This window comes from Chiloscyllium punctatum, chromosome 8, assembly GCF_047496795.1.
Source record: "Chiloscyllium punctatum isolate Juve2018m chromosome 8, sChiPun1.3, whole genome shotgun sequence".
NCBI lineage: Eukaryota > Metazoa > Chordata > Chondrichthyes > Orectolobiformes > Hemiscylliidae > Chiloscyllium > Chiloscyllium punctatum.
Window position 1 is genome coordinate 88,601,732 of NC_092746.1, and position 26,368 is coordinate 88,628,099.

The 26,368-nt window shown below is 40.8% G+C and overlaps 2 protein-coding genes and 2 long non-coding RNA genes across 6 annotated transcripts in view; 2 read left to right on the forward strand and 2 right to left on the reverse strand.

Moving 5' to 3' along the window:
- The window catches only part of mastl (microtubule associated serine/threonine kinase-like), a 44,352-nt gene extending 43,213 nt beyond the window's left edge, over window positions 1-1,139 (reverse strand). For both annotated transcript variants that reach the window (XM_072576010.1, XM_072576008.1), the window contains exon 1: window positions 829-1,139. In XM_072576010.1, the coding sequence (XP_072432111.1) occupies window positions 829-999 (171 nt within the window). In that variant the 5' untranslated portion in view covers window positions 1,000-1,139. The remainder of the gene's footprint in view (window positions 1-828) is intronic.
- LOC140480729 (uncharacterized) lies at window positions 948-24,090 on the forward strand. 2 transcript variants are annotated; one of them, XR_011961387.1, is made up of 5 exons: window positions 948-1,486; window positions 5,679-5,856; window positions 15,543-15,593; window positions 16,200-19,431; window positions 20,696-24,090. It is a non-coding gene; the product is annotated as an uncharacterized lncRNA (long non-coding RNA). The 2 variants fall into 2 exon arrangements; XR_011961388.1 differs by lacking the exon at window positions 20,696-24,090 and having other exon boundaries at window positions 1,260-1,486; window positions 5,765-5,856; window positions 16,200-16,404.
- On the reverse strand, window positions 19,371-25,707 carry LOC140480730 (uncharacterized). Its single transcript, XR_011961389.1, has 2 exons — window positions 25,476-25,707; window positions 19,371-20,298 (listed from the first exon to the last, which is right to left on the reverse strand). It is a non-coding gene; the product is annotated as an uncharacterized lncRNA (long non-coding RNA).
- LOC140480728 (ATP-dependent zinc metalloprotease YME1L1-like) overlaps window positions 25,651-26,368 on the forward strand; it is a 68,281-nt gene continuing 67,563 nt past the window's right edge. The window contains exon 1 of the mRNA XM_072576013.1: window positions 25,651-25,836. Within this exon, the coding sequence (XP_072432114.1) occupies window positions 25,666-25,836 (171 nt within the window). The 5' untranslated portion in view covers window positions 25,651-25,665. The remainder of the gene's footprint in view (window positions 25,837-26,368) is intronic.

A 26,368-nucleotide genomic window follows, 5' to 3' on the forward strand; every position in this document is an offset into this window, starting at 1 on the left:
TCTGATCGTATGAAGAAGGGAAGGTTATGAAGCACGTAAGGGGCAGACCTCAATACAAACCCACAATATTTCTGTGGCAATGTCTTGGGATTGAGACGATTGATCTCCAACAATCACACTCCTTTTTGCTAGGCCAACTACAGCAACTTCTTTCACCAATCATTAACTCCAGTTTTGCTAGGCTCCCTTGATACCACACTTGATCAAATGTTGATGTTAAACACTTAACATTAAAGAGTAATCACTCTCACCTCAATCTCTTTGGTCAAGCTTCTACCAACACTGTAATGAGGTCAGGAACTGAGTATCCTTGACAAACCCCATATGACTGTCAATGAACTAAGTACAGTAAGTGCCACTCAATAACACTAGCCTCCACTTCCAAACTGAGGAGTCAAGGAATTTGTAATCTATAGCGAATTTAAGTAAACTCTGGATAAAAGCAAATTACTGCAGATTCTGGAATCTGAAACCAAAAGAGAAAATGCTGGAAAAACTCATCAGGTCTGGCAGCATCTGAAACGAGAAAAAAAAGAGCTGACGTTTCGAGTCTAACTGACCCTTTGTCAAAGCCAGACCTGCTGAGATTTTCCAGCATTTTCTCTTTTGGTTTAAGTAAACCCCTGGCCCCACCTCAATCCATTTCTGTTCCAGGTCCAGAAAACATGCCCAGACATGATTAAGTGTCATGACAAAAACATGCTTGACCAAACTGAACAAGGAGAATCGTTTGTTAATTTTTATTTAAATTTTGTGTTTATGGCTAACATTTAATATTTTAAGCATTGCCCTTTTTCCCTCTAGCCAGCCATCCAGTCTAATACTTGCCTTGACTGCATAAAGCTTCTTCTCATTGTGTTTTTTCCGAGCCAGGTACACTTTACCGAAAGCCCCGCGACTGATGGGTTTTATGATAGTGAAATCCTCAATACTGGGGGCAGCCGGTACTTTGATGACCTTCACATCCCTGTACAAGCCGGCAGGACTCGGAACTTCCATCTTTCAACTGGGACCGAGCGACCATTCCTCCTGATTTCGATCGAAGAAACGAACTGCACTGCTACAACATCTCACCGCTCCAACGGCGCCGAAATTCCGCCTGTACCCATTCACTGGGCCGCTCCAGCGCCGATACTCCCCCCCCCGCACCCGCACCCGCACCCGCACCCGCACCCACACAACTGTCCCGCGCGCTCCTGTTTTCAAAACGTCCCGCTGAGGTCCTTCAGCAAACGGCTCCGTTCCGATAGGTGTCTTAATGATTTAAGGAATTTGAACCGTTTCTAACACGGATGAAATACTTCATTCCGGGGATGAAGCGTGTTACTTCTTGTCGTTTTGCTATTGTACCACCCTTCGAACTGACTATTTTTAAAATTGCTCTTTAGTCCTTAAGTTTTGACAAATATGAACAGGCACGGAGGAAACCGCATGAATAGGTCCTCGGAGTACCCCTTTGGCGAACTTAATTAGTGGTGGTTTATTTGTGAGTATTATTTGTTTATTTGCTCTTCGAAGTTGTTGAAGGGTTTACGTAACACTTAGTAGCGGATAATCGTGGAGTTAATACAAAGATGTCCCTTAATACTGTGACCGATGCTGGGAGAACAGGCCAGCCCTGTTCTTATAGTGAGGGACAATGTCTGAAGCACCGCTTTAAGAGAGGACACTGAGTAGGTCAGACAGTATCTATGGAGAGAGATACAGACTTTTCTTCCGTTTTGAGACTCCAGCAGGTGCTGACAGACATGCTGAGTGTTTTATTTGTGCCAGCAGTCTCGGTTTCAGATTTTCTGCACCTGCAGTATTTTACTTTGTTTTAAACGCGATGAGGTGGTGTCGGTGTTGGACTGGGGTGGATAAAGTTAAAAATCACACACCATCTTATAGTCCAACAGGTTTATCTGGAAGTACAAGCTTTCGGAGCACTGCCCTTTCGTCCATAGGGAGTGGGGAAGGATCATTAAACACAGAATTTGTAGCACCAAGATTATAATGTCATGCAAGAGATAACAATATATTGAAAAAATTTAGATTGCTGTTAACTTTTTCATCTTTTAGAATGGGTTGCAGGTTTCGATTCATTAATATGTAAATCCCAGAACTTCTTTCAAGTCACATTCCCAAGAAAACTTAAGGTTATAAATAAAAAAAGTGACATCTCAGCTCAGACAATACATTAAAGGTTCGAGTCTGTCTGTATTCCAATCTTGAGTCAGACAGTGTAAGAATTGATAAAATGTCACAAGGATTGACTGCCTGCAGATTATGTGCATTTTGAACAAAATAGAATGTATCTGCAATTGCAACCTCACCCCATAGATTTATGTGTGTGTATTTGCATGCATGGTACAATGTGTACATTAGTTTGATGGATTACAAGCCTGTGAGATGGCGAGAATGTGGAGAGTGTATGTTGTCTGAGAGACTGCATGTGGATGAGAGATGGTCCATGTGAGTGTGAGAGTACATAAGGATGTGGTAAATGCAACATGCCGACATTAGAAATGACTTGTGGGAAACATTGTGTGTGGCGAATTGTACATCTGTGAAACTTCTTGGGTTAAAACAAAGGTCTTTAGTGGGATGTGGGCCAAATGCTAGCAAATGGCACTAGGTTAATTTCAGGTGTCTGGTCGGCACGGACGAATCGGACTGAAGGGTCTGTTTCCATGCTATACATCTCTATGATTTTATGACTCTATGAGTACATATTTGAATTGGCATTGAGGGATATGGATTACACTTCTAGAAATATCTGAGGGATGAGGTTGATGCTTGAGCACAAGTACAATTGGGAGCCAATAGAATAATTGAAAAAAGCAGTAATGAAAACAGAAATTGCTGAAAAAGCTCAGCAGAACCGAGGAAGGGTCACTGAAACATCAACTCTGCTTTCTCTCCACAGATGCTGCCAGACCAGGTGAGCTTTTCCAGCAATTTCTGTTTTTGTTACTGCTTTTTTCAATTGTTCTGCTCGCTCCCTATTGTACTTTTGTGCCCAACTATCAATCTCATCCCTCATATTTCTAGAAGTGTAATCTCCATCCCTCATTGGCAATTCAAACATGTACTCATAGAATCATAGAGATGTACAGCATGGAAGCAGGCCCTTCAGTCCAATTCATCCATGCCAACCAGATACCCGAACTTAATTTGTACCATTTGCTAGCATTTGGCCTATATCCCACGAAAACATTTTTATTCATGTAACTGTCCAAATGCTGTAATTGTACCAGTTGGAAATCAAACTAAAACAGAAACTGCTGGAAAAGCTCAGCAGAACCGAGGAAGGGTCACTGGACCTGAAACATCAACTTTGATTTCTCTTCACAGATGCTGCCAGACCTGCTGAGCTTTTCCAGCAATTTCTCTTTTTGTTTGATTTCCAGCATCTGCAGTTCTTTCAGTTTTGAAAAAAGGCAGTGTTATGTTGGTTGTATAAAAGATGCCTTAGCATACAGAAGTAAAGAGGTTATGATAAATTTGTATAAAATTGCGATAAAAACATTTTAGAGTCATAGAAATGTCAGCATGGAAACAGACCCTTCGGTCCAACCTGTCCATGCCGACCAGATATCCCAAACCAGTCTAGTCCCACCTGCCAGCACCCGGCCCATATCTCTCCAAACCTTTCCTATTCATATACCCAGCCAGATGCCTTTTTAAATGTTGCAATTGTACCAGCTTCTACCACATCCTCTGGCAGCTCATTCCATACAGGTACCACCCTCTGCGTGAAAAGGTTGCCTCATAGGTCTCTTTTATATCTTTCCCCTCTCACCCTAAATCTATGCCCTCTAGTTCTGGACTCCCCGACCCCAGGGAAAAGACTTTGTCTATTTATCCTATCCATGCCCATCATAATTTTGTAAACCTCCATAAGGTCACCCCTCAGCCTCCGACGCTCCAGGGAAACCAGCCCCAGCCTTTCAGCCTCTCCCTGTAGCTCAAATCCTCCAACCTTGGCAACATCCTTGTAAATCTTTTCTGAACCCTTTCAAGTTTCACAACATCTTTCTGATAGGAAGGAGACAAGAATTGCACACAATATTCCAACAGTGGCCTAACCAATGTCCTGTACAGCCGCAACATGATCTCCCAACTCCTGCACTCAATACTCTGACCAATAAAAGAAAGCATACCAAATGCCTTCTTCACTATCCTATCTACCTGCGACTCCACTTTCAAGGAGCTGTGAACCTGCACTCCAAGGTCTCTTTGTTCAGCAACACTCCCTAGGACCTTACCATTAAGTGTATAAGTCCTGCTAAGATTTGCTTTCCAAAATGCAGCACCTCACATTTATCTGAATTAAACTCTATCTGCCAGTTCTCAGCCCATTGGTCCAACTGGTCCAGATCCTGTTGTAACCTGAGGTAACCCTCTTCACTGTCCACTACACCTCCAATTTTGGTGTCATCTGTAAACTTACTAACTGTATCTCTTATGCTCGCATCCAAATCATTTATGTAAATGACAAAAAGTAGGGGACACAGCACCGATCCTTGTGGCATTCCACTGGTCACAGGCCTTCTGTCTGAAAAACAACCCTCCACCGCCACCCTCTGTCTTCTACCTTTGAGCCAGTTCTGTATCCAAATGGCCAGTTCTCCCTGTATTCCATGAGATCTAACCTTGCTAATCAGTCTCCCATGGGGAACCTTGTTGGACGCTTTACTGAAGTCCATATAGGTCACATCTACTGCTCTGCCCTCATCAATCTTCTTTGTTACTTCTTCAAAAAACTCAATCAAGTTTGTGAGACATGATTTCCCACACACAAAGCCATGTTGACTATCCCTAATCAGTCCTTGCCTTTCCAAACACATGTACATCCTGTCCCTCAGGATTCCCTCCAAGAACTTGCCCACCACTGAGGTCAGGCTCACCGGTCTATAGTTCCCTGGTTTGTCTTTACCACCCTTCTTAAACAGTGGCACCATGTTTACCAACCTCCAGTCTTCCGGCACCTCACCTGTGACTATCGATGTCACAAATTTCTCAGCAAGAGGCCCAGCAATCACTTCTCTAGCTTCCCACAGAGTTCTTGGGTACACCTGATCAGGTCCTAGGGGTTTATCCACCTTTAACCAGTTCAAGACATCCAGCATACTCTGCAATCTGGACATTGAGTCAAGTCAGCATGCCATAAGAAACCCTGTTTAGTTCAGTGGCATCACCGATGCCCCTAAATGAGAAGCTGATAGTTTTAAGTTCTGCTCTAGGGATTTGAGTACATAATCTCAGCTGACACTTCAGTGCAGCACTTGAGGAGTGCTGAATTTTGCATGAGATGCAAACCTAAAAGACTCTGTATCACCTCATGTGAATACAAATAAACCTCCTCTGATACTATTCAAAGAAGAACAGGAAGGTTATTTGCTTTATCCATTTATCCTTTAGGTAATATCACCAAAAACAGGTTGTATGTCACTTACCTCATTGATATTTGTGACATTTTGCTATACAGGAATCACTTGCTATGTTTCCCTGCTTTACAACAATGACTGCTCAAATACTACTTTATTGTTGAAAGGGGATTTCGATGTCTTGGGTAAGTTTTAGAAGAGAAAATAATGTTATAAAAGGAGCAGAGGAAATTGAAGATAAGTAGTAATCTAAATGCACAGCCTTTCTTTTGTGTATATTCAAATAAGTTTTTTATTCTTTCATAGGAGGTGTGTGTTGCTCACAAGATCAACATTTGTTGTTTAATTTTAATTATTCTTGAGTGTTGAGTCACAACCTTGATTTGCTGCAGCCCATCTTAAAGACAGAAGTGAAGAGAGCACACTTAAAGAAGAGAAAAAGTCAGAGATGGAGGAAATGTACAAACACAAAGAAGGAATCAATGTAAGTTTTTTTAAAACAGGCAAATGCAGTAAAATTACATTGTACTGAAAATGCATCCTCACCTTTAAAAGAAAAAGAAGGATGAAACCTTAAGAAATTTCGATTTCTACATTTTTTTCATGTATTTTTAATTTCAGGCACTGCACTTTATAAATATTTATCTGGGCCTTTGGTGAGCAAAGAGTTAACTAATGGGATGTGAAAGCATTTTATTGATTAGGTTAGGCATAAGAATATCATATGACGACTAAGAATAGCTTGTTGTCTGAATCTAGACATTGTAGAATATGTCAAATGTTAGAACAATTCAGGAATTGAACAGAAAAGAGAACAGTTTAAAATGAGTAAGTCTGTTTGTAAAATGAATAGTTTAACGATAAGAGAAAATAGAAGGATGGTTGAATGGTTATGCTGGCTGCTTGTTTCTGATTTGTATTGTTAAAAGATTCCAACATGTAAAGGACAATGTTAGCTTTTTAAGGTGTGTGCACCCCAACCTTATCTATTATAATGTAGGAGATGGCTGTGATAATAGTTTGCTGACATTATCATGAATAGTTAATTATCTAATCATGTGAATTAGAGGAGGTTAAGGTGGGCCCTGCAAAGAGCTTCTATGCAATGTTGCACAATCTTCGAGAAAAGAAGGAAACAGAACAAAAAAGTACGTGCTGAGGCTACAGTGGAAAGTAGAAACCACATTCAATCCATCAATTCGGCTGGTTTTCAGTATGACATTTACTTCAGAAATTTCAAATAGCTTTGTTCTGGAACAAGAACATTTGCCTAAAACCAACAAAAACTTAAATTGCAACATATTAATTTTAAACCATTTCATCTCTCGGTAAATACCCTCTTTAGTTGTGTTCACATAATTTTCACATTCCTGCATAGCTGCAGAAGAATAACACAGGTGTGTTTTAAATGAATTAAGTAAGTTACACTAAAAGTATGCACAATATGTCTGGTGATCATAAAAATTAACACATTTAATGTATTTGTTAGGATATAGTTTTAGCATGTAGCCGATGAGGTAACTCATTACAAGGTAAGACTCATGCATCTGAATCTGTCTAGCGAGACCCAAATATAGTTAAATAGCAGTTGTGGGCGGCACGGTGGCACAGTGGTTAGCACTGCTGCCTCACAGCGCCAGAGACCCGGGTTCAATTCCCGCCTCAAGCGACTGACTGTGTGGAGTTTGCACGTTCTCCCCATGTCTGCGTGGGTTTCCTCCGGGTGCTCCGGTTTCCTCCTACAGTCCAAAGATGTGCAGGTCAGGTGAATTGGCCATGCTAAATTGCCCGTAGTGTTAGGTAAGGGGTAGATGTAGATGTAGGGGTATGGGTGGGTTACGCTTCGGCGGGGCGATGTGGACTTGTCTAATCTAAAAAGCAGTTCTTAAGAAGTCAAAGATCAGCAAAGCGGCCTTTGTGTGGAGCCGCAGAAAATGGGGGAGATACTAATTGAGTATTTTGCATCAGTATTTAATGTGGAAAAGGATACGGAAGGTATAGACTGTAGGGAAATAGATGGTGACATCTTGCAAAATGTCCATATTACAGAGGAGGAAGTGCTGGATGTCTTGAAACGGGTAAAGGTGAATAAATTCCCAGGATCTGATCATGTGTACTCTAGAACTCTGTGGGAAGCTAGAGAAGTGGTTGCTGGGCCTCTTGCTGAGATATTTGTATCATCAGTAGTCACAGGTGAGGTTCTGGAAGACTGGAAGTTGGCTAACGTGGTGCCACTGTTTAAGAAGGAAGTAAGGACTGCAGATGCTGGAGATCAGAGCTGATAAATGTGTTGCTGGAAAAGCGCAGCAGGTCAGGCATCATCCAAGGAGCAGGAGAATCGACGTTTCGGGCATAAGCGCTGAAGAAGGGCTTATGCCCGAAACATCGATTCTCCTGCTCCTTGGATGCTGCCTGACCTGCTGCGCTTTTCCAGCAACACATTTTTCAGCCACTGTTTAAGAAGGGTGGTAAGGACAAGCGAGGGAATATAGACCAGTGAGCCTGATGTCGGTGGTGGGCAAGTTATTGGAGGGAATCCTGAGGGACAGGGTGTACATGTATTTGGAAAGGCAAAGACTGATTAGGGATAGTCAACATGGCTTTGTGCGTGGGAAATCATGTCTCACAAACTTGATTGAGTTTTTTTGAAGAAGTAACAAAGAGGATTAATGAGGGCAGAGCGGTAGATGTGATCTATATGGACTTCAGTAAGGCGTTCAACAACGTTCCACATGGGAGACTGCTTATCAAGGTTAGATCTCATGGAATACAGGGAGAACTAGCCATTTGGATACAGAACTGGCTTAAAGGTAGAAGACAGAGGGTGGTGGTGAAGGGTTGTTTCTCAGATTGGAGGCTGGTGACCAGTGGAGTGCCTCAAGGATTGTTGCTGGGTCCGCTACATTTTGTCATTTATATAAACGGTTTGGATGCGAAAATAAGAGGTACAGTTAGTACGTTTGCAGATGACACCAAAATTGGAAGTGTAGTGAATAGCGAAGAAGGTTACCTCAGATTACAACAGGATCTTGACCAGATGAGCCAATGGGCTGAGAAGTGGCAGATGGAATTTAATTCAGATAAATGGGAAATCAAATCTTAGTAGGACTTATACACTTAATGGTAAGGTCCTAGGGAGTGTTGCTGAACAAAGAGACCTTGGAGTGCAGGTTCATAGCTCCTTGAAAGTGGAGTTGCAGGTAGATAGGATAGTGAAGGCAGTGTTTGGTATGCTTTTCTTTATTGGTCAGAGTATTGAGTACAGGAGTTGAGAGGTCATGTTGCGGCTGTACAGGACATTGGTTAGGCCACTGTTGGAATATTGTGTGCAATTCTTGTCTCCTTCCTATCAGAAAGATGTTGTGAAACTTGAAAGGGTTCAGAAAAGATTTACAAGGATGTTGCCTGGGTTGGAGGATTTGAGCTATATGGAGAGGCTGAAAGGCTGGGGCTGTTTTCCCTGGAGCGTCGGAGGCTGAGGGGTGACCTTGTAGAGGTTTACAAAATTATGAGGGGCATGGTTAGGGTAAATCGGCAAAGTCTTTCCGCTGGGGTTGGGGAGTCCAGAACTAGAGGGCATAGGTTTAGGGTGAGAGGGGAAAGATAAAAGAGACCTACGGGGCAACTTTTTCACACAGAGGGTGGTACCTGTATGGAATGAACTGCTAGAGGAAGTGGTGGAGGCTGGTACAATTGCAACATTTAAGAGGCATTTGGATGGGTATATGAATAGGAAAGGTTTGGAGGGATATGGGCTGGGTGCTGGCAGTTGGGACTAGAGTGGGTTGCAATATCTGGTCTGCATGGATGGGTTGGACCAAAGGGTCTGTTTCCATGCTGTACATCTCTATGACCAAGTCCAGTTCTGGACTGGAAATGTTAGCTGTTCCACAAATGTTGCCAGATCTGCTTAATTTCTCCGGCAATTTCTGTTTTTTTTGTCACCAATATAGTTATCTGGTCCATCATTAAACTAATACAGAATGTTAGCTTAAAAATCAAAAGTTGTTTTATAAAGCTGTACAGTTTTTTTGGCTTTACCATCCAAGATTAGTTCACAAAAACAAAGAAGCAAAAAAATGCACACAAGAAAACCAGAAATGATAGTTCAAAACGCCAGTTTGTTGCCCCACCTAGAAGTAGTAGTAATTTCTCAACCACAGCTATCGTAATTTTAGTGGAATATATTTGCAAATAAGCCTTACCGGCTGCACCAGTTAAATTTATAGGTGCTATATACAGCAGCTACGGTAAACTGTTGGAGGAAGTGAACATTCAATGTTAGGAACTGAATGCCAATCAAATGGATTGCATTTTATTTGAATAGTGTGCATTCATACAGGCAAGTGTCAAGCATTCCATTATAGACCTGACTTTCACCTTGTCAGCCTTTGAAGTGAAATATGGGGTTACATCAGCTAACCTTTTGGCCATTGGTGACTTGTAAGGTGTTGATGATGGGGATAATGGATGGTTTTGCCTTGCAAATATTTCTTGCCATTTATTAGCCCACACCTGAATATTGTGCAATCTTTGCTGCATGCATGCACAGGTTGTTTCATTATCGGAGAAGATATGAATTGAGGTGACAATAACAAGAAAATAACTAACTATCTCCCACTTCTGACTTTAAGCAGGAAAGGCTCTTATTGTGGCGTTTGGGTGTTAGCTACAGCCCTGAAACAACCCTTCAACAATGCCTTGGAATTGAGATAAGGTGCCTTTTAAAAACCATAACCATCTTTATTTGTGCTGGCATGAATCCAGCTAGAAGAGAGTTTTCTTTCAATTCCCATTGAGTTAACTTCTGCTGAGACTCCTTGAAAAGTGAAATATAGATTCAGGTAGCACTGTTTGCAGGAAAATAAATATAAGTAGAATAATAATTGAGCAGGTGCACCCCAAACAGAATGACAAAAGGCCAAGCCAGGGAGTGAGTGATGCAAACAAAAATGAAGCCGAGACAACATAATCAGGAAGATAATACGAAGCCTTTTATGGACATGAACAATGTATGACATATGTATTGTAGGAAATAAGAGACATCTGATTATAATCATATGTTAATTTGACCAATTGGAAATTGAATATATGAATTAAGGACTATATGAGGTCAGAACTTGTGGGTTTTTGCCAGAGCTCAGTCTTAGAATGTTCAAGGCTGAACCTCTGTGTACATGTGAAAAAAACATAACATCCTGCACCTAGGTTTCCTGATGGTTGATAAGTTGAACAACAAAAGTCCTTGGAGTCACTCAATTCAGAAACTGTTTTGATCAAGACCATTCAATCTTAACTCAACTCTGAACGTTGTCACTTTTGACTAAAGATGTAACGTGTTGTAAACTTGATTACTCCTACCAGAACCGGTGTTAGTGAGCAAGTCAGTCAAAGTGGAATGCAATTTCCAGATTTTAGTAAATACCTACCTGGTTCACTAATGTTCAAAAGGGAAAGAAACCTGCTATCCTCATCCAGTTTGACAGAGGTGAGGCCTCTTCTGGAACACTGTCCAGTTCTGGTCACCCAATTATAGAAATGATATTAAGCTGGAGAGTGTTCAGAAAATATTTACTGGGATGTTGCTAAGTATGGAAGGTTTGACCAACAAAGAAAAGCTGGATAGGCTGGGACTTTTTTTACTGGAGCATAAGAGGTTGAGAGGTGACACTATAGAAGTTTATAATGATGTATAAATAGGGTTAATGGTAGTTGTCTTTTGCCTAGGATGGGGAAATTTCCAGACTAGGGGGCACATTTTTAAAGTGAGAGGAGAGAGATTTTAAAAAAGATTTGAGGCAATTTTATTTTCCACACAGAGGATGGTATGCATGTGGAATGAACTTCCTGAGGAAGTGTTGGACTTAAGTACAATTACAATGTTTAAAAGATGTTTGGGTACATGAATAAGAAAAGTTTGGAGGGACATGGGCCAGGAGCAGGCAGGTGGAACTAGTTTAGTTTAGGATGATGTTTGGCATGGACTGGTTGGACCAAAGTGTCTGTTTCCATGCTGTATGACTATTGGATCTGGAGGCACACATAATGTTGTTCACTCTGAAATTGCCAAAAAAGCCACTATGTTGTAACAATGCCATAATGATAAACTATAATTAGCATAAAATCAGATGGACCACTTAGCATCAATTTCGACACTAGGTTTAAACATGACAAAGGTACATCTAGCCATGCATTCTCAAAAGTCAGGAGTAGGCTGTTGGGATTAGTGCCAAAATTCAGAGCTGTCCCACAGACTAGTCAAACAATTGCCTAATAGGAGTATACTTAATCTTCTATATCCTAAATTCCACTATCAACATCTCTTGGTACACCTGTTCCTCTAGCAGGACAAAATGGCATTGGTAGCACTGATATAGAATTAACATGATGGGGTTCTGGGATCCTCAGTCATTGCCTAGGTACTATGAAATCTCATGAAGACTACACGGCACGTGGCCAAGCATAACCAAAGAATTATCGTGCTGATTGTCACTTTTCCTCAATTGATGACTGATTGCTCCTTCATGTGGCTACCATAGAAGAAAAACTGAGCAAGAGCATAGAATGCCCAACAATAAGAGTGGCTCGAAGCATCACTACTGGCCAAGACTTGAAAATCGTATTTTAGACTGCCAGATGGCAGGTTGTGAGTGTCACTCTGAGTGTAAAACTTACTTGATGTGATCCCAACAATTCATGTTATTATTTCACAGGGATGACCATCTTGACCTATCTTGACACTGTACAGACCCATCATGTGGCCAATACACATGCTAAATAGAAAGATTTGAGAGATCTGGCATCCATGAAATGCTGGAAGGCATTTGCAACAGCACTGGAATTATAATTTGTGACCCAGCACATTCCTGACTCTATTATCAGGCCAGGAGATAAACCCTGGTACAAGAAAAATATAGAAGAGCATACCAGAAATAGCATTAAATGTAAGATGCCATCCTGGTGAAACTACAACCCAAGACTAAATGCATGCTAAAATGGAAACAGCACGCAATAAATCAAGTTAAATGATCCCAAACTAATTGGATCAGGTCACAGTTTTAGTATCCTTCCACATCCAGTTGTGAATGGTGGTGAATAATTCAATGGCTAATCAGAGGTGAAGGTTCCATTTTTGATCATCTCCAGCCTCAACGATGTCTGAGCACTGTACTTAAAAGGCAGTGCTAAAGTTCTTGCATTATTCTTCAGTCACGTTTGAAGTGGATGATCTATCTTGACATTTTGTTAAGATTTCCCTTATCAGAGATACCAATGTTTAATACAATTAGCCTATAAATAGCTGAGTTTACAGATTTCAGCAAAGAGTATTGGGTCAACAATGTTCTGGGCTGTTTTGCTGAAGCTCCTGAAAACACACCGAGCAGAGCTGTCTCAGTATAGCTACAAAACTGGTCAAGAAAATTAACAATATCCAGATATGGATTTTCCTTCATGAAAAGCTGAATAAAAATCTGCTGTATAGGCACTGGAAGGGTTAATATTTAATTGAATACAATAAGCACCAACCACTGTGATGATGTCATGATGACTTGTTGGGAGAGAAGAGAAAACCTGCATTACTGCAGAATAAAACTCTTTGAACAACTGCCCAATCACATTACAGAGCTGCAAAATCAGTAGTATTGCCAGGAAGATTTAGGTTCAGAAATGGGTCAAATAGAACACAAAACACTGGAGAAATCAATTCATGCTGCATTGAATGGTTTTTAAACTAGCAGATGATGGAAAGATAAGTACATTTCTGCACATTATTAGAATTGTTATGTTAATGACATGAACAGAAACCGTCAAATCAGATCAGCCCCCCATCCCTGTATTTGCAAAACAACATTACCGAATGACCATCAAAATTGACTCCAATAGTTCTTAACCAGATTTAGTGAATAACTACTACAAGACACTAGGTTTATAGCTTAAACAAATTTCACAATTTATTAATAATACAGTAGTTTTAGCAAAGTTAAACTACAAGATCATTTAGAGTCAGAGAGATGCACAGTATGCAAACAGACCCTTTGGTCCAACTAGTCCATGCTAATTAGATATCCTTAATTAATTTAGGCCCATTTGCCAGCACTTGGCCCATATCACCATAAAGCCTTCCTATTCATATACCCATCCAGATGCCTTTTAAATGTTGTAATTGTACCAGCCTACACCACTTCCTCTGGCAGCTCATTCCATAAACACACCACCCTTTGCATGAAAATGTTGCCCCTTAGGTCTGTTTTAAATCTTTTCCCTCTCACCCTAAACCTATGCCTACTAGTTCTAGACTCCCTCACCCCAGGGAAAAGACTTTGTCTATTTATCCCAACCATGCCACTCATGATTTTAGAAACCTCTCTAAGGTAATTTATTTAATGTACATGTTTTAAACTCAATCTCCTTTGATGAGAGTCAGAGCTGTACAGCATGGATACAGACTCTTTGGTCCAACTCCTCCACGCCAACCAGCCTCTCCCTCACTCAAACCCTCCAACCCTGGCAACACACTTGTAAATCTTTTCTGAACCCTATCAAGTTTTGTAACATTCTTCCTATAGCAGGGGGACCAGAATTGTATGGAGTATTATAAAATTGGTCTAGTCAATGTCCTGTACAGCTGCAACATGACTTCCCAACTCCTATATTCAATGCACTGACTAATAAAGGCAAGCATAACACATGTCTTCTTCACTATCTTGTCTATCTGGGATTCCACTTTCAAGGAACAATGAGCCTTCACTCCATAGTCTCTTTGATCAGCAACACTCCCTCAGACCTTCCCATTAAGTGTAGAAGTCCTGCCCTGATTTGCCTTTCTAAAATGCAGCACCTCACATTTATCTAAATTAAAATCTGTGGCCCATCTGATCAAGATCACATTGTATTCTGAGGTAACCTTCGCTGTCCACTGTACCTCCAATTTTGGTGTCATCTACAAACTTACTAACCATACCTCCTTTGTTCATATCCAAATCATTTATATAAATGATTGTAGCCCCAGTCTCACAAAGTCAGACATATTAGAAGATATAGTCAAGGAATAAATCAAAAGAAAAATAAATTGCCAGTTCACTTACTTTGATAGAGATCTCACAGAATCCCTACAGTGTGGAAACAGACTATTCAGCCCAACAAGCCCACACAGACTGTCCGAAGAGCACCCCACACAGACCCATTCCCCATCTTTTCCCACTAACCCTGCATTTCCCATGGCAAACACACCTAACCCACACAATCCAAAACACCAAGGCAATTTAGCATAGCCAATCCACCTAGCCTGAATATCTTTGGAGTGTGGAAGGAAACTAAAGTATATAGCAGAAACCCACGCAGACATGGTGAGAATGTACATACTCCAAACAGACAGTCAACTGATGGTGGAATTGAACCTAGATCGCCAGTGCTGTAAGACAGCAATGCTAACCCGCTGAGCCACTGTGTCACCATATGAAATTAGTAAGCTAAGAGGGGCAAACTATCATAAAGGGGATGTGACTGACATTTGAAGGAACAAATCAGGAAACAGAATGAATTTATATCAGCAAGAAAACCATTACTTTTAAAGAAACCAATTACAAATTGGGGATGTACAGTTGAGCTGACCTGAGATTGATTATGTACTCTCCATGCATTGATAAGCCAATTAGATTTCAGAATGCATCTGATAGGAGTAGTGCTAACAAGGGTTAATAGTGACTGTTCTTAGAAGTTCAGCGTAAAGAAAAGATAGAAATTAGGACAATGTTAGTCAACAGGAGAAAAGAAGAGGTTTGTGTCAAGTCAACCAGTAACACAAGCAGTGTGAATTGAAAATTATTGCTTTTATTGAGTATACATTATTTTCTATGTATTATGATAAAACTTATAAAAATATACTTGTAGCAGGAATGGATTTTATAAATAAATCACAACAGGTTTTGGAAAGGCCGTTTCAACTCAGTCTTTAATTGTAAGTGACTTAGGTCTAATAAGTAAACTTAAAGTCAACCCCAAAATCTTACTAATTTATGATGAATAGTTAGGAGATGTTTCATTATACAACAGTCACTACGAAAATAATTGATCATCTTTAAACCACTTTAAAACATCTTGAGGTTGTGAACGGCACTATGTAAATGCATTTAGGTTTTTTTGTTATTTGTTTCTTCTTTCTTTTGGCAGATACACAAAAGGGAAGAAATAATATACTGAAAGAGGATATAATAAATGGAGGTAGGTAGACCCATAAGAAGCATCAACGTTTGGTCTTGATTTCATCAATTCATAGACTACCTTTTGACTATATGACACAAAGAATGTTTTCACTTAAGAAAATTCATACCAAGCTCAGAAAACAAACAGAAACACTTTCAGTTTGTATTTTTTATCATGACTTGAGATACTGGTGTTGTTCCTTCAGAGAAAGGTTAACAAGACTATTGAATTGTGTTTTTTTTCTAATTTTGACAGACTTTGAGAGGCTGAATTGAGAATTCATTTCTCCCTGGTTGGGGAGTCTGACAAATCGTCAACTTAAACAGAGTAAGGAGAAATTTGTAGAGAACATGACTATTTTACCACAGGGGGTGGCCCTGTTTCTGTTAAAACATATCATTGCATGTTTTAAGCAAACAACATGTAAACATTTGAAACAAGGATGCAAGATGAAAGAACCAAAGCAAACCCAGGGGATTACTACTTCCTCTGCCAAAAAAAACTAGCTTTGACAAGTAGCTAAATAACCTTATGTCCTTTAAAACTGTTTTGATTTATTAATAGTTTTGTCCTATCCAGTCTTTGTACAAAATATTTCTTCCAATTCTCTTTTTCTCCCAACAGATCATCTTGGTCTCCTCACAGGAGAGAACGTTTGAAGAACTTGACTTGTGGCTGCATGAAGAAGGAAATATCCAATATGGAAGAAGCACATTGACTGAATCAAACCAATATTTAGGACATACTTGTCATAAAGATTCAATCCAAATATTATGAATATAACTAGTAGCAAAAACACATCAATAAACTCATATTTTAACAGTTAAAACTTATAATCATGGAAATTTTAAGGTCACAGTGAACATTTGATATTAATGAGAGTGAAACTTGTTTTTAAACTCAGAGTTGTGAAGCTTTGGAATTCCCTTCCTTAAACAGGAGTGGATGCAGAAACTTTAAATATTTTAAAGATAGAGGTAGATATATTCTTCATTACTAAGGATGAAAGTGTAATTGGGATTTGTAGGTCTTTGGAAAGGAGGTTAAAATTAGATCGGTCATTATATTAGTGAATGGTGGAGCAGGCTCAAAAAGCCAAGTGGCCCATTCTTGTTTCTTCTGTATCTGTTTGTACATAAAATGCTGGGGTTGTTTTTACTTTGAAAAATTTTGATACCCTTATTCACAGAAAGATGTCATTTCATTGGAGACAGTTCAGAGAAGATTCACTGGGATAATCCCCAATATGCACACTATCAGCATTCTGCAGAGACCATTCCCTCTACGACTCCCTCGTTAAGTCCATGGCCCCCACCAACCCACCCACCACTCCTGGCAGCTTCCTTTGTCGCCGCAAGAGGTGTCAAACCTGCACCCACACCTAACCCCTCACCTCCATCTAAGACCCCAAAGGATCCTTCCACATCCAGCAGAGATTTAACTGTACTTCCACACACATAATCTACTGTGCCCATTGCTCTCTGTGTGGTTTTCTGTACATTGGGGAGACAGGACACTAACTCACAGAACATTTCAGAGAACATCTCTGGGACACATGTACTGAACAACCCCAAGGCCCTGTGGCTGACCACTTCAACTTCCATTCCTACTCTGCCAAGGATCCGAAAGACCTGAGCCTTCTCCGCCACCAAATCCTAGCCACCCGACGCCTGGAGGAAGAATGCCTTATCTTCCACGTTGGGACCCTCCAATCAAACAGCACCAATGTCAATTTCAGCAGTTTCCTCATCTCCCCTCCCCTACCTCATTCCAGATCCAACCCTCCAACTTGGCACCACCCTCTTGAACTATCCTACCTGTCCATCTTCCTTCCCACCTATCTGCTGCACCCTCTACTCCAACCAATCTATCTATCGCCTTTCCAGCTACCTCCCCACCTTGTCCCTCAGCCCCCTTCCCCATACATTCTTGATGAAGGGCTTATGCCCGATTCTTTAATAGAATCTTACAGAATCCCTACAGTGTGCAAACAGGACATTTGGCCCAACAAGTCCTCACCGACCCTTCAAGCAGTATCACACCAGACCCATTGCCCTGTCTTATTACTTTACATTTCCCCTGATCATTTCACCTAACCTACACATCCCTGAACACTATGGACAATTTAGCATGGCCAATTCACCTAACCTGCACATCTTTGGACTGAGGGAAGAAATCAGAATACCTGGAAGAAACCCACACAGACACTGGGAGAATGTGCAAACTCCACACAGACAGTCGACCAAGGCTGAAATGAATTCTCCTGCTCCTCAGATTCTGCCTGACCTGCTGTGCTTTCCCAGTGCTGTACTTTTTGACTCTGATCTCCAAATGGAGGGATTGTCTTCTGAGCAAAGTCTAAACAGGTTGCGAACTCTTCTTCTAAGCAATGGAGCTTAGAAGAATGAAAGTTGATCTCATTGAAACATAGCATTTACCCAGTTGCCTGTGAAGAATCCTAAGATGTTTCCTCTCATGGGAAAGTCTAGGACCAGAGGGCACAATCTCAAAATAAAGGGACACCAATTTAAGACTTAGATGAGGAGTCTTTGGAGTCCCTTGTCACAGAGAACAGTGGGGGACAGAGTCCTTGTGTACATTTAAGGTGGCGATAGATTAATTCTTTATCAGTCAGGAAGTCAAGGGTTATGGGGAAGAGGGCAGGAAAGTCGATGTGATGAATATTGGATGAACCATGATCCTACTGAATGGCAGAGCAGGCTCGATGGGTTGAATGGCATAGTCCAGTTCCGATTTCTTACAGCCCTATATTGTTGAGCTATGCAATATAATATTGCTTTTTGGAAGCAACTAGAGATTTTGAGACTGAATGGCATCAAGAATCTTTCAAATTAAGGTAATTCTGCCTGGCAACAATCCTCTGATTTGTTGACCTGCAGTATTAAAAAGATGTAAGTGCTAAGAACAGCAGAAAGTAAAAACAAGCAGAGCCTGTTTACAGCATCTCTCTCTCTCATTATCTTTCTATCCATGTGGGGAAAATGACAGAAAACCCCAGAAAGGGAAAATCTACCTTTGCCTGCTGAGTCATTGAATCAAAGGACAACCACTATCAGACAAATAATAGCATCTTGTAATTATAAAAACCAAAAGGACTGAGTAGAAAAGAACTTTCCAACTTGTGGTCTGGACTTTGATATTTGGAATTCTGTTTATTTATATTCTCCAAAATCTGTGTTAAATTGTGGATAGTGCCACACCAGAACAAATAGGTAGGTTTATATATTTAGGAAAAATTATAATAATAGATGGAGGATGTGATGTAGAAGTTAAAAGGAGGATAGACAGAGATGAAAAGTGATTTTGTGAAGCTGAAGAACATGTTATCAACAAGAAAACAACCTTGTAACAAGGGGAATATGTCATAAGTGCTCCATTCTATCTACTTTTCTGTATGCCTCCGAAAACTGGACAATAAGTAAAGATATTGAAGAAAATAGAGGTATTTGAAACCTGGATGTTAAGATATAAAGACCATAAGACAAATGAAGATACATTTGAATTTGCAAGATCAAGATGAATTCTACAAAAGACAAGGAAAATGTCAGCATTTGGATCAGAGCTGAGAATTTAAAGAGATCTCTTCAGAAGGGTAAAGTAGAACGCAGCAGAAAATGGGGTCAACCTAATCATAGCTGGTTGTTGCATGCCAGAGTGGCTGCAGATGAGCTCCAGTGGATGTATGAGGATGGCACAGACAGCTGAATATGACACGATTCGGAGATGCCAGTGTTGGACTGGCGTGTACAAAGTTAAAAATCACACAACACCAGGTTATAGTCCAACAGGTTTAATTGGAAGCACACTAGCTTTCGGAGTGACGCGCCTTCATCAGGTGATTGTGGACGGCTCGATTGTAACACAGAATTTATAGCAAAAATTTGCAGTGATGTAACTGAAATTATACATTGAAAAATTGATTGTCTGTTAAGCCTTTCATTTGTTAGAATATAGTGATAGTTTCATTTCTTTCATGTGTAAATCACAAAACCCTTTTTTTTAAAATGTTGCATTCTCGGGTTAGCTGTTAACAATGGTGATAGCTAGACAATATGTTGAAGGTGTTAGCCCCCGTGTTCTCTGTCTATGACCTGATGTTTAGATTGATTCTAATCTAAAAAGTGAGATAAGAGTTTTACATAAATTCATGCAGTTTTTGAGCAAAGTGCAATGTAACTCTGCAAGTACAAAAAAATTCACCACACAAAATATGTGTGTGCATGTGGGTCTTTGTCTGTCTGTGTGTGTCTGTCTGGGGTGGGGGTTGTGAATGTGAGAAAGTGTGTGTATGTATGTGTGTCTGTGTGTGTGTGTAGTGAGTGCAGAGTGTCTTATGTCTGTGAGGGGGTGCATGTGTGTGGGTGTCTGTGTGCACCTGTGTCCGTGTCCGTGTGTGTGTGTGTGTATAGTGCAATGGTGATCACCTGTAATGTGACATGAACCCAAGGTCCTGGTTGAGGCCCTCCCTATGGGTACCGAACTTAGCTATCAGCCTCTGCTCGGCCACTTTCCTCTGCTGCCTGTCCCGAAGTCCACCTTGGAGGAAGGTCACCCGAAGGTCCGAGGCTGAATGTCCTGGACCACTGAAGTGTTCCCCAATGGGAGGGAACCCTCCTGTCTGTTGATTGTTGTGCAGTGCCCATTCATCCGTTGTCGTCGCCTTTGCTCGGTTTCCCCAATGTACGCCTCTGAGCATCTTTGCCTGCAATGTATAAGATAGACAAATGTTGGCTGAGTCACATGAGTACCTGCCATGTACAAGGTGGGAGGTGTTCCCACGCTTAATGGTGGTAGCTATGTCCACAATCTGACACGTCTTGCAGCGTCCACCATGACAGGGTTGTATGGAGTTGTCCTGAGAGCCGGGCAGTTTGCTACGAACAATGATCTGTTTGAGGTTTGGCGGTTGTTTAAAGGCAAGTAGTGGAGGTGTGGGGAAGGTCTTGGTGAGGTGGCCATCCTCATTGATAATCTGTTGCAGGTCACGAAGAACATTGCGTAATTTTTCAGTCCCTGGGAAGTACTGAACAACGAAGGATACCCTGTCAGTTGCAGCCCATGTCTGTCTCAGCCAACATTGTCTATCTTATACATTGCAGGCAAGGATGCTCGGAGGCGTGGTACATTGGGGAAACTGAGCAAAGGCTACGACAACGGATGAATGGGCACCGCACAACAATCAACAGACAGGACGATTCCCTCCCAGTTGGGGAACATTCAGTGGTCCAGGACATTCAGCCTCGGACCTTCGGGTGACCATCCTCCAAGGTGGACTTCGGGACAGGCAGCAGAGGAAAGTGGCCGAGCAGAGGCTGATAGCTAAGTTCGGTACCCATAGGGAGGGCCTCAACCGGACCTTGGGTTCATGTCACATTACAGGTGATCACCATTGCACTACACACACACAGATATTCCTACACATACACACACACACTGACACAGGTACACACAGACACCCACACACACCCTTATAGACACACACTTCCACACATGCACCCCCTCACAGACTTAAGACACTCTGCACTCACTCTATATACACACACACTCACAACCCCCACTCCAGGCAGACACAGACCCACGTGCACACATATATTTTGTGTGGTGAATTTTTTTGTACTTGCAGAGTTACATTGCACTTTGCTCAAAAACTACATACATTCATGTAGAACTCTGAGCTCAAAAACTGCATGAATTTATGTAAAACTCTGTTATCTCACTTTTTAAGATTGGAATCAATCTAAACATCAGGTCATAGACAGAACACAGGGGGCTAACACTTTTTACCTATAACATATTGTCTAGCTATCACCATTGTTAACAGCTAACCTAAGAATGCAACTTTTAAAAAAGGTTTTGTGATTTACACATGAAAGTAGTGAAACTATCACTGTATTCTAACAGATGAAAGGCTTAACAGACAATCAATTCTTCAATATATAATTTTAGTTACATCACACTGCAAATTTTTGCTATAAATTCTGTGTTACGATCGAGCCCTCCACAATCACCTGATGAAGGAGCGTCGCTCCGAAAGCTAGTGTGCTTCCAATTAAACCTGTTGGGCTATAACCTGGTGTTGTGTGATTTTTAACTTTGAATATGACATGTCCTGGCAGAAGCTATTCCAAGCACTGGCAGCAGCAGAACTGTAAGGCATTAGGTTTGAGTCTGCATTGAGTCAGCTGATCTTGACTATGTTGATGGCGATTCAGCCAGAGCATCTATGGACTAGGGAAGAGGAATTATCCATAATACTCACTTTCAATTGATGATGGATGAGTAAACTTAGCATTGAATAGAATATGGCAGCAATGTTTTAGATTTGCCAATATTTAGAGAAAGTTGAGAATGGGAAATGTCCTTTGGAATTCTCCAGTCTAGAACTGCCTTAGAAGTAAATGAGGAAACTACAGAGGTGGATAATGGGATGAAGAAGAAAGTACTGATCTTCATGACAGAGAGGATATCCAGATAGATGGAATGTCAGTGTTGCTTTCTTGCTTAACCTCAGACAAAAGTTGGGAAAGGGATAACATTGACAGCAAAAGAAGCTTGTGACTGTTACAGGGAATTAGACAAGTCAAACCTTCTGTCTGAGTAGGTTGTAAAAGGCAGTCTCTATTCAAGCGTACCAGTTCTGTAAAGGAGAGGCCTCAGAGTCAAGCTCCAAGACACTCTGGCATTTACAGCTCAAAACAACATATTTATACATTTTTGCATCACAATGGTTACATCCAACATTGATATGAAATGAATGATATGTCAGTCCTTTATCGCAAAAGCAGGATGAAGCTGATTTTCTTGCAAGGTGCTGAGTCCTCTAATTTCAACAGGACATCCACTTGTGTTTTTGGAGGGCTTATACGTGCCCACCATCTACTCCTCGCACCAGTACCTTCTCTCATGCTTGTGTGACTAGCTCAAGCTGTACAGATGGTCTCTAAGTAACTGCTAACTGTATTGTGTGATGCTGATGACCTCTGATCTAGGAGTCATACAGCATGACCTTCTTGTCCAACACAAATCACAGCTACTTCTTCAGTTAATTGCTAATTGTTCGCTCTTATGAATATGCATTTAAACTACCTGAACTATTTCCTTTAACAGATATTTCTTGCTGTTGGCCCTACTCTCTATTGTTTGCCCTGGCTTATTTTCTCCTGTGCACCATGTTCTTTAGTATTCTACTTATCATTTCTCCCCTTTTAAACTCTTCTATCCTCCTTACCCTTCTTCAGTGATAGAGGCCAAAGATGATTGCAACTATTTTCATAATATGTAACTGTAGGAAATTGTAACTTATCCAATATTGAATATTAGACAACAGCATAACAAGACATTAGCATTTCTTGGAGGTTTACAGAGATGGTGCCTGTTAACAGTACACATACGGAATCAGAACTCTGCCTTTAGAAGCTGTCAACAAGAGAAGAATGCAGACTAGCAAGAGGAAGAGGCCAAGTTTCTGAGGCACTCCAAAGTTTTTGGTGGAAAGGTTGAAAAAAATTGTAGTTGCTGGAATACTGTTGCTATGTGTGGACAGATAAGAATGGAACTAAATGAAGGAAGTCATACTGAGCTGGACAGTGGACGAATGGTTTTGGACAAGCATGGTGTCAGTAATATCAAAAGGTTGCAGAGAACATGATAGGACAGCACTACTTGTTGGTTGTGGAGGGGACAGTGTGTGGTAATGACAAATATATGTTCAAGGGTTTTAGTTTGGAAAGTCAGGATCATTGTCCTGTCATGTCTGGACAGAAAAGAATGAGGCACTTTAAATTAGACTTAATGATACCACTTCCAAAGGACATTTAATGAAGAATGGTTCCAGTTGAAAACATAAAAAGGGAAGACCAATATTGACTGTTGACAAAAACAGAAACACTGAAGTACCTTTGTATTTTAAAATAGCATTATTTATGCATGTATCCTGACAGTGAGTACCCAAGATTACTGTTGGAAGATTTCAAAACCCATGATACCTTCTCAGTTATGCTTATTTCTTGACAGGTGTTGTAAGGGCATGCCAGCTCACTATGCCATATCAGGGCAGTTTATAACCACCATCCCCTAAGCATAGGCAACTACCAGGCCTGCTTGATCCAGTCGGGTAGAGGAAAACCACTTCTTGTCCAGGTAGAAGAGTCTTTTGTAGTGAACAAAATATAGATTATTGTACATTAACAACTAGTTACAGGTTACACCATATGGCAAACATTGTTATGGAGATTTTGAAAAGAACCAAATGTTAAATCGTACTCCTTAAAGATCCTCAGTTGTTCTGCCCTCAAGTCTATATCATCATATTTGCTGGTGCCTATAGCACTCCCCAGTATAAACCTTATTGGACCGACTTGCAACAAAAATTTGAATTTACTAACTTGTGTAATTATGGAAATGTAAAACTGACATGAGTTAACATGAAACAACTGACTGTTTCCTTAAATATTTTTGTATTGGGCATACAATCATGAATAAAATCAATTCTACAAAACAGAATCCATTCAACAAACACCTTTTTTAAAATACAAGTTTAAAATACAAGAGTGTCTTGCTCCTCAAAGGATCAGTGTGAACTCAATGGGCCAAATGGTCTGTTTCCACACTGTCAGATTCTATGGTTCTAAGTTCAATTTAACTCCCCTCAACACAATGGAAACAAAAAGCTTCCCCCTGAACATAGCATTGCAAACAGAGTTACAGTTGGGCCAGGAGAAACAACTTTTTTTTTTGCTTAAAATAGACTAAGTTTAAGATCCCAGGTATTTACCTAGAGAATAAAGCCACCATTCTACCACAATATACATACAGGTTTTAACTAAACAAAAAAAAACTTTACAAGGTCAGGACAGTAAAACTGTTCAACAATATATTTATACAACTTATTCTCTCCCACTGAAAATTAACATGAGGTAAATATAGATAATAGGCAAACTGTGGTCAAACATCCCACATAGCATATCAAATAACAAATGCAAACAAGATACTGCCATGGATTTATCAGCAATCCCCCAATGGTTAGGGACACTGTGGGCCAACAAATCTCATTAAAATATTATCTCCTTTAAAAGACACCCCAATTATTCATATTTGAAGACCTAGCTTTGGAACTCCATCACAAGCCATTCTGTTGTGGACTGTGTTAAATGATTGCTAAAGTTCAGGTATCTCAATTTCTTTCACCAAAACTGTGTAACAAGCTTGAACTGTGGATTCCCAGCTGCACTGTAGCACCTACTCACTACCACAATTTCAACTTTTTCACAAACAGACGGCTTCAGTAAGTGACACTATCCCTAGGGAGTCTCTGAGCTCCAATATTTCTTAGCTGCACCAAGCAACTACTGCTTGTGGGCTTATTTTGCTCCTGCTCTCAGCTATTAACAAGCTCCTGAGACTTTAATGAGCTTCCAGCTGTGCAAAGCCAACCCCAATACGTTAACCGTCTGAAGACTTCGTCTTTGGCCGCTTATCTATTTCCAATTCAGAACCAGCAACCTTCCACCACCTTGTCAGCCACGTATAGATTCGACGAGCCCTTGACTACCTGGAACCTGCCAACAGCAACACTTCGGCTGCTTGAAACTACTTCGTGGCTTTAACACTCTCCCAGCTCCAATTGTAATTTTCTTCTCGCAAAAATACCTGAGATAAATTGAAACCAGAGCATTTTCTTAAAATCCACACATCGCCATCATCTCGCTTGCTCTGGATTATTCTCCACCTAAAGTCATATACAATATCGTTTTAACCTAATTCAGTAAATTTTACAATCGTGCAAGGTTCATTAAATGCTTTTAATACAATTAAGCTCTAACTTGCAAAAAAAATCCATTTGGATTATCTACGTGAACATTTCAAGCTCAACAAACCTACCAGCTGTTTTATGGTCCCATCTTTCTAGCTGTTAAAATTGAATTACTAGACCTTCTAACCCAGAGACAGCCACACTACTACCACACCACAAAAACCCCAGACCAGTAAGTTATCAGAGATGCAGAGACTCAACATCAAGGAAGTGACGATTATCGTAACCCGGTAGTAGTATCTCTGTGATCCGGAAGAAATGGTGGACAGACGTCACAGAGAGGAAGCCATTTTCCAGACTGTCAGCGGTTGGCTGTTTGGATCGTCCGGGTGTGGACGGGACGGAGCTTCCGATTTTACACCGCGTCTCGGTACAAAACAGGCCGGACTGGGCTTTGAGATGTTTTCCCTGTCCACGTTTCAGCCGCAGGTAAGAAGCTGGCCGTATTGATGAATACGTGTAGCTGACTAGCCGACATGTTGTGTTTGAGTGAAGCTGGGGCCCAGGTGTAATTTCAACTCACTCACTGGGACATTGCTAAGCATTAATTACCCAATTCAAATCGCTCTCTGCCGATTTAGAAGGTGATGAAATTTCTCTCTTTCTTCAGATTGAAACCTCTCTCGTCTCATTGTCAGCTCCCCTCTCTCATGCGTTACATTCGTTGCAATTCTTCTTTGTGTTTGTACATGGATGCAACCGATTAGTTTCCAGATGGCAACAGCAATTGCTGGAGAAACATCAGATCTGGCAGTATCTGTAAAAGAAAGTAGAGTCGATGCTTCGGCTCTCGTCACCCTCCTTTAGACGTGATGAGTAGCTTCTCCCACAGTTTGTTTTATATTTCCAGCATCGCCAGTCCTTTGTTACTTGTTTCGTTTCCAGATGAGTTCACTGGGAAACGCCAAGTTTTTTTTCGATGAAAACAAGGATTCCAGAGAGAAAGAGGCAATGACCCACC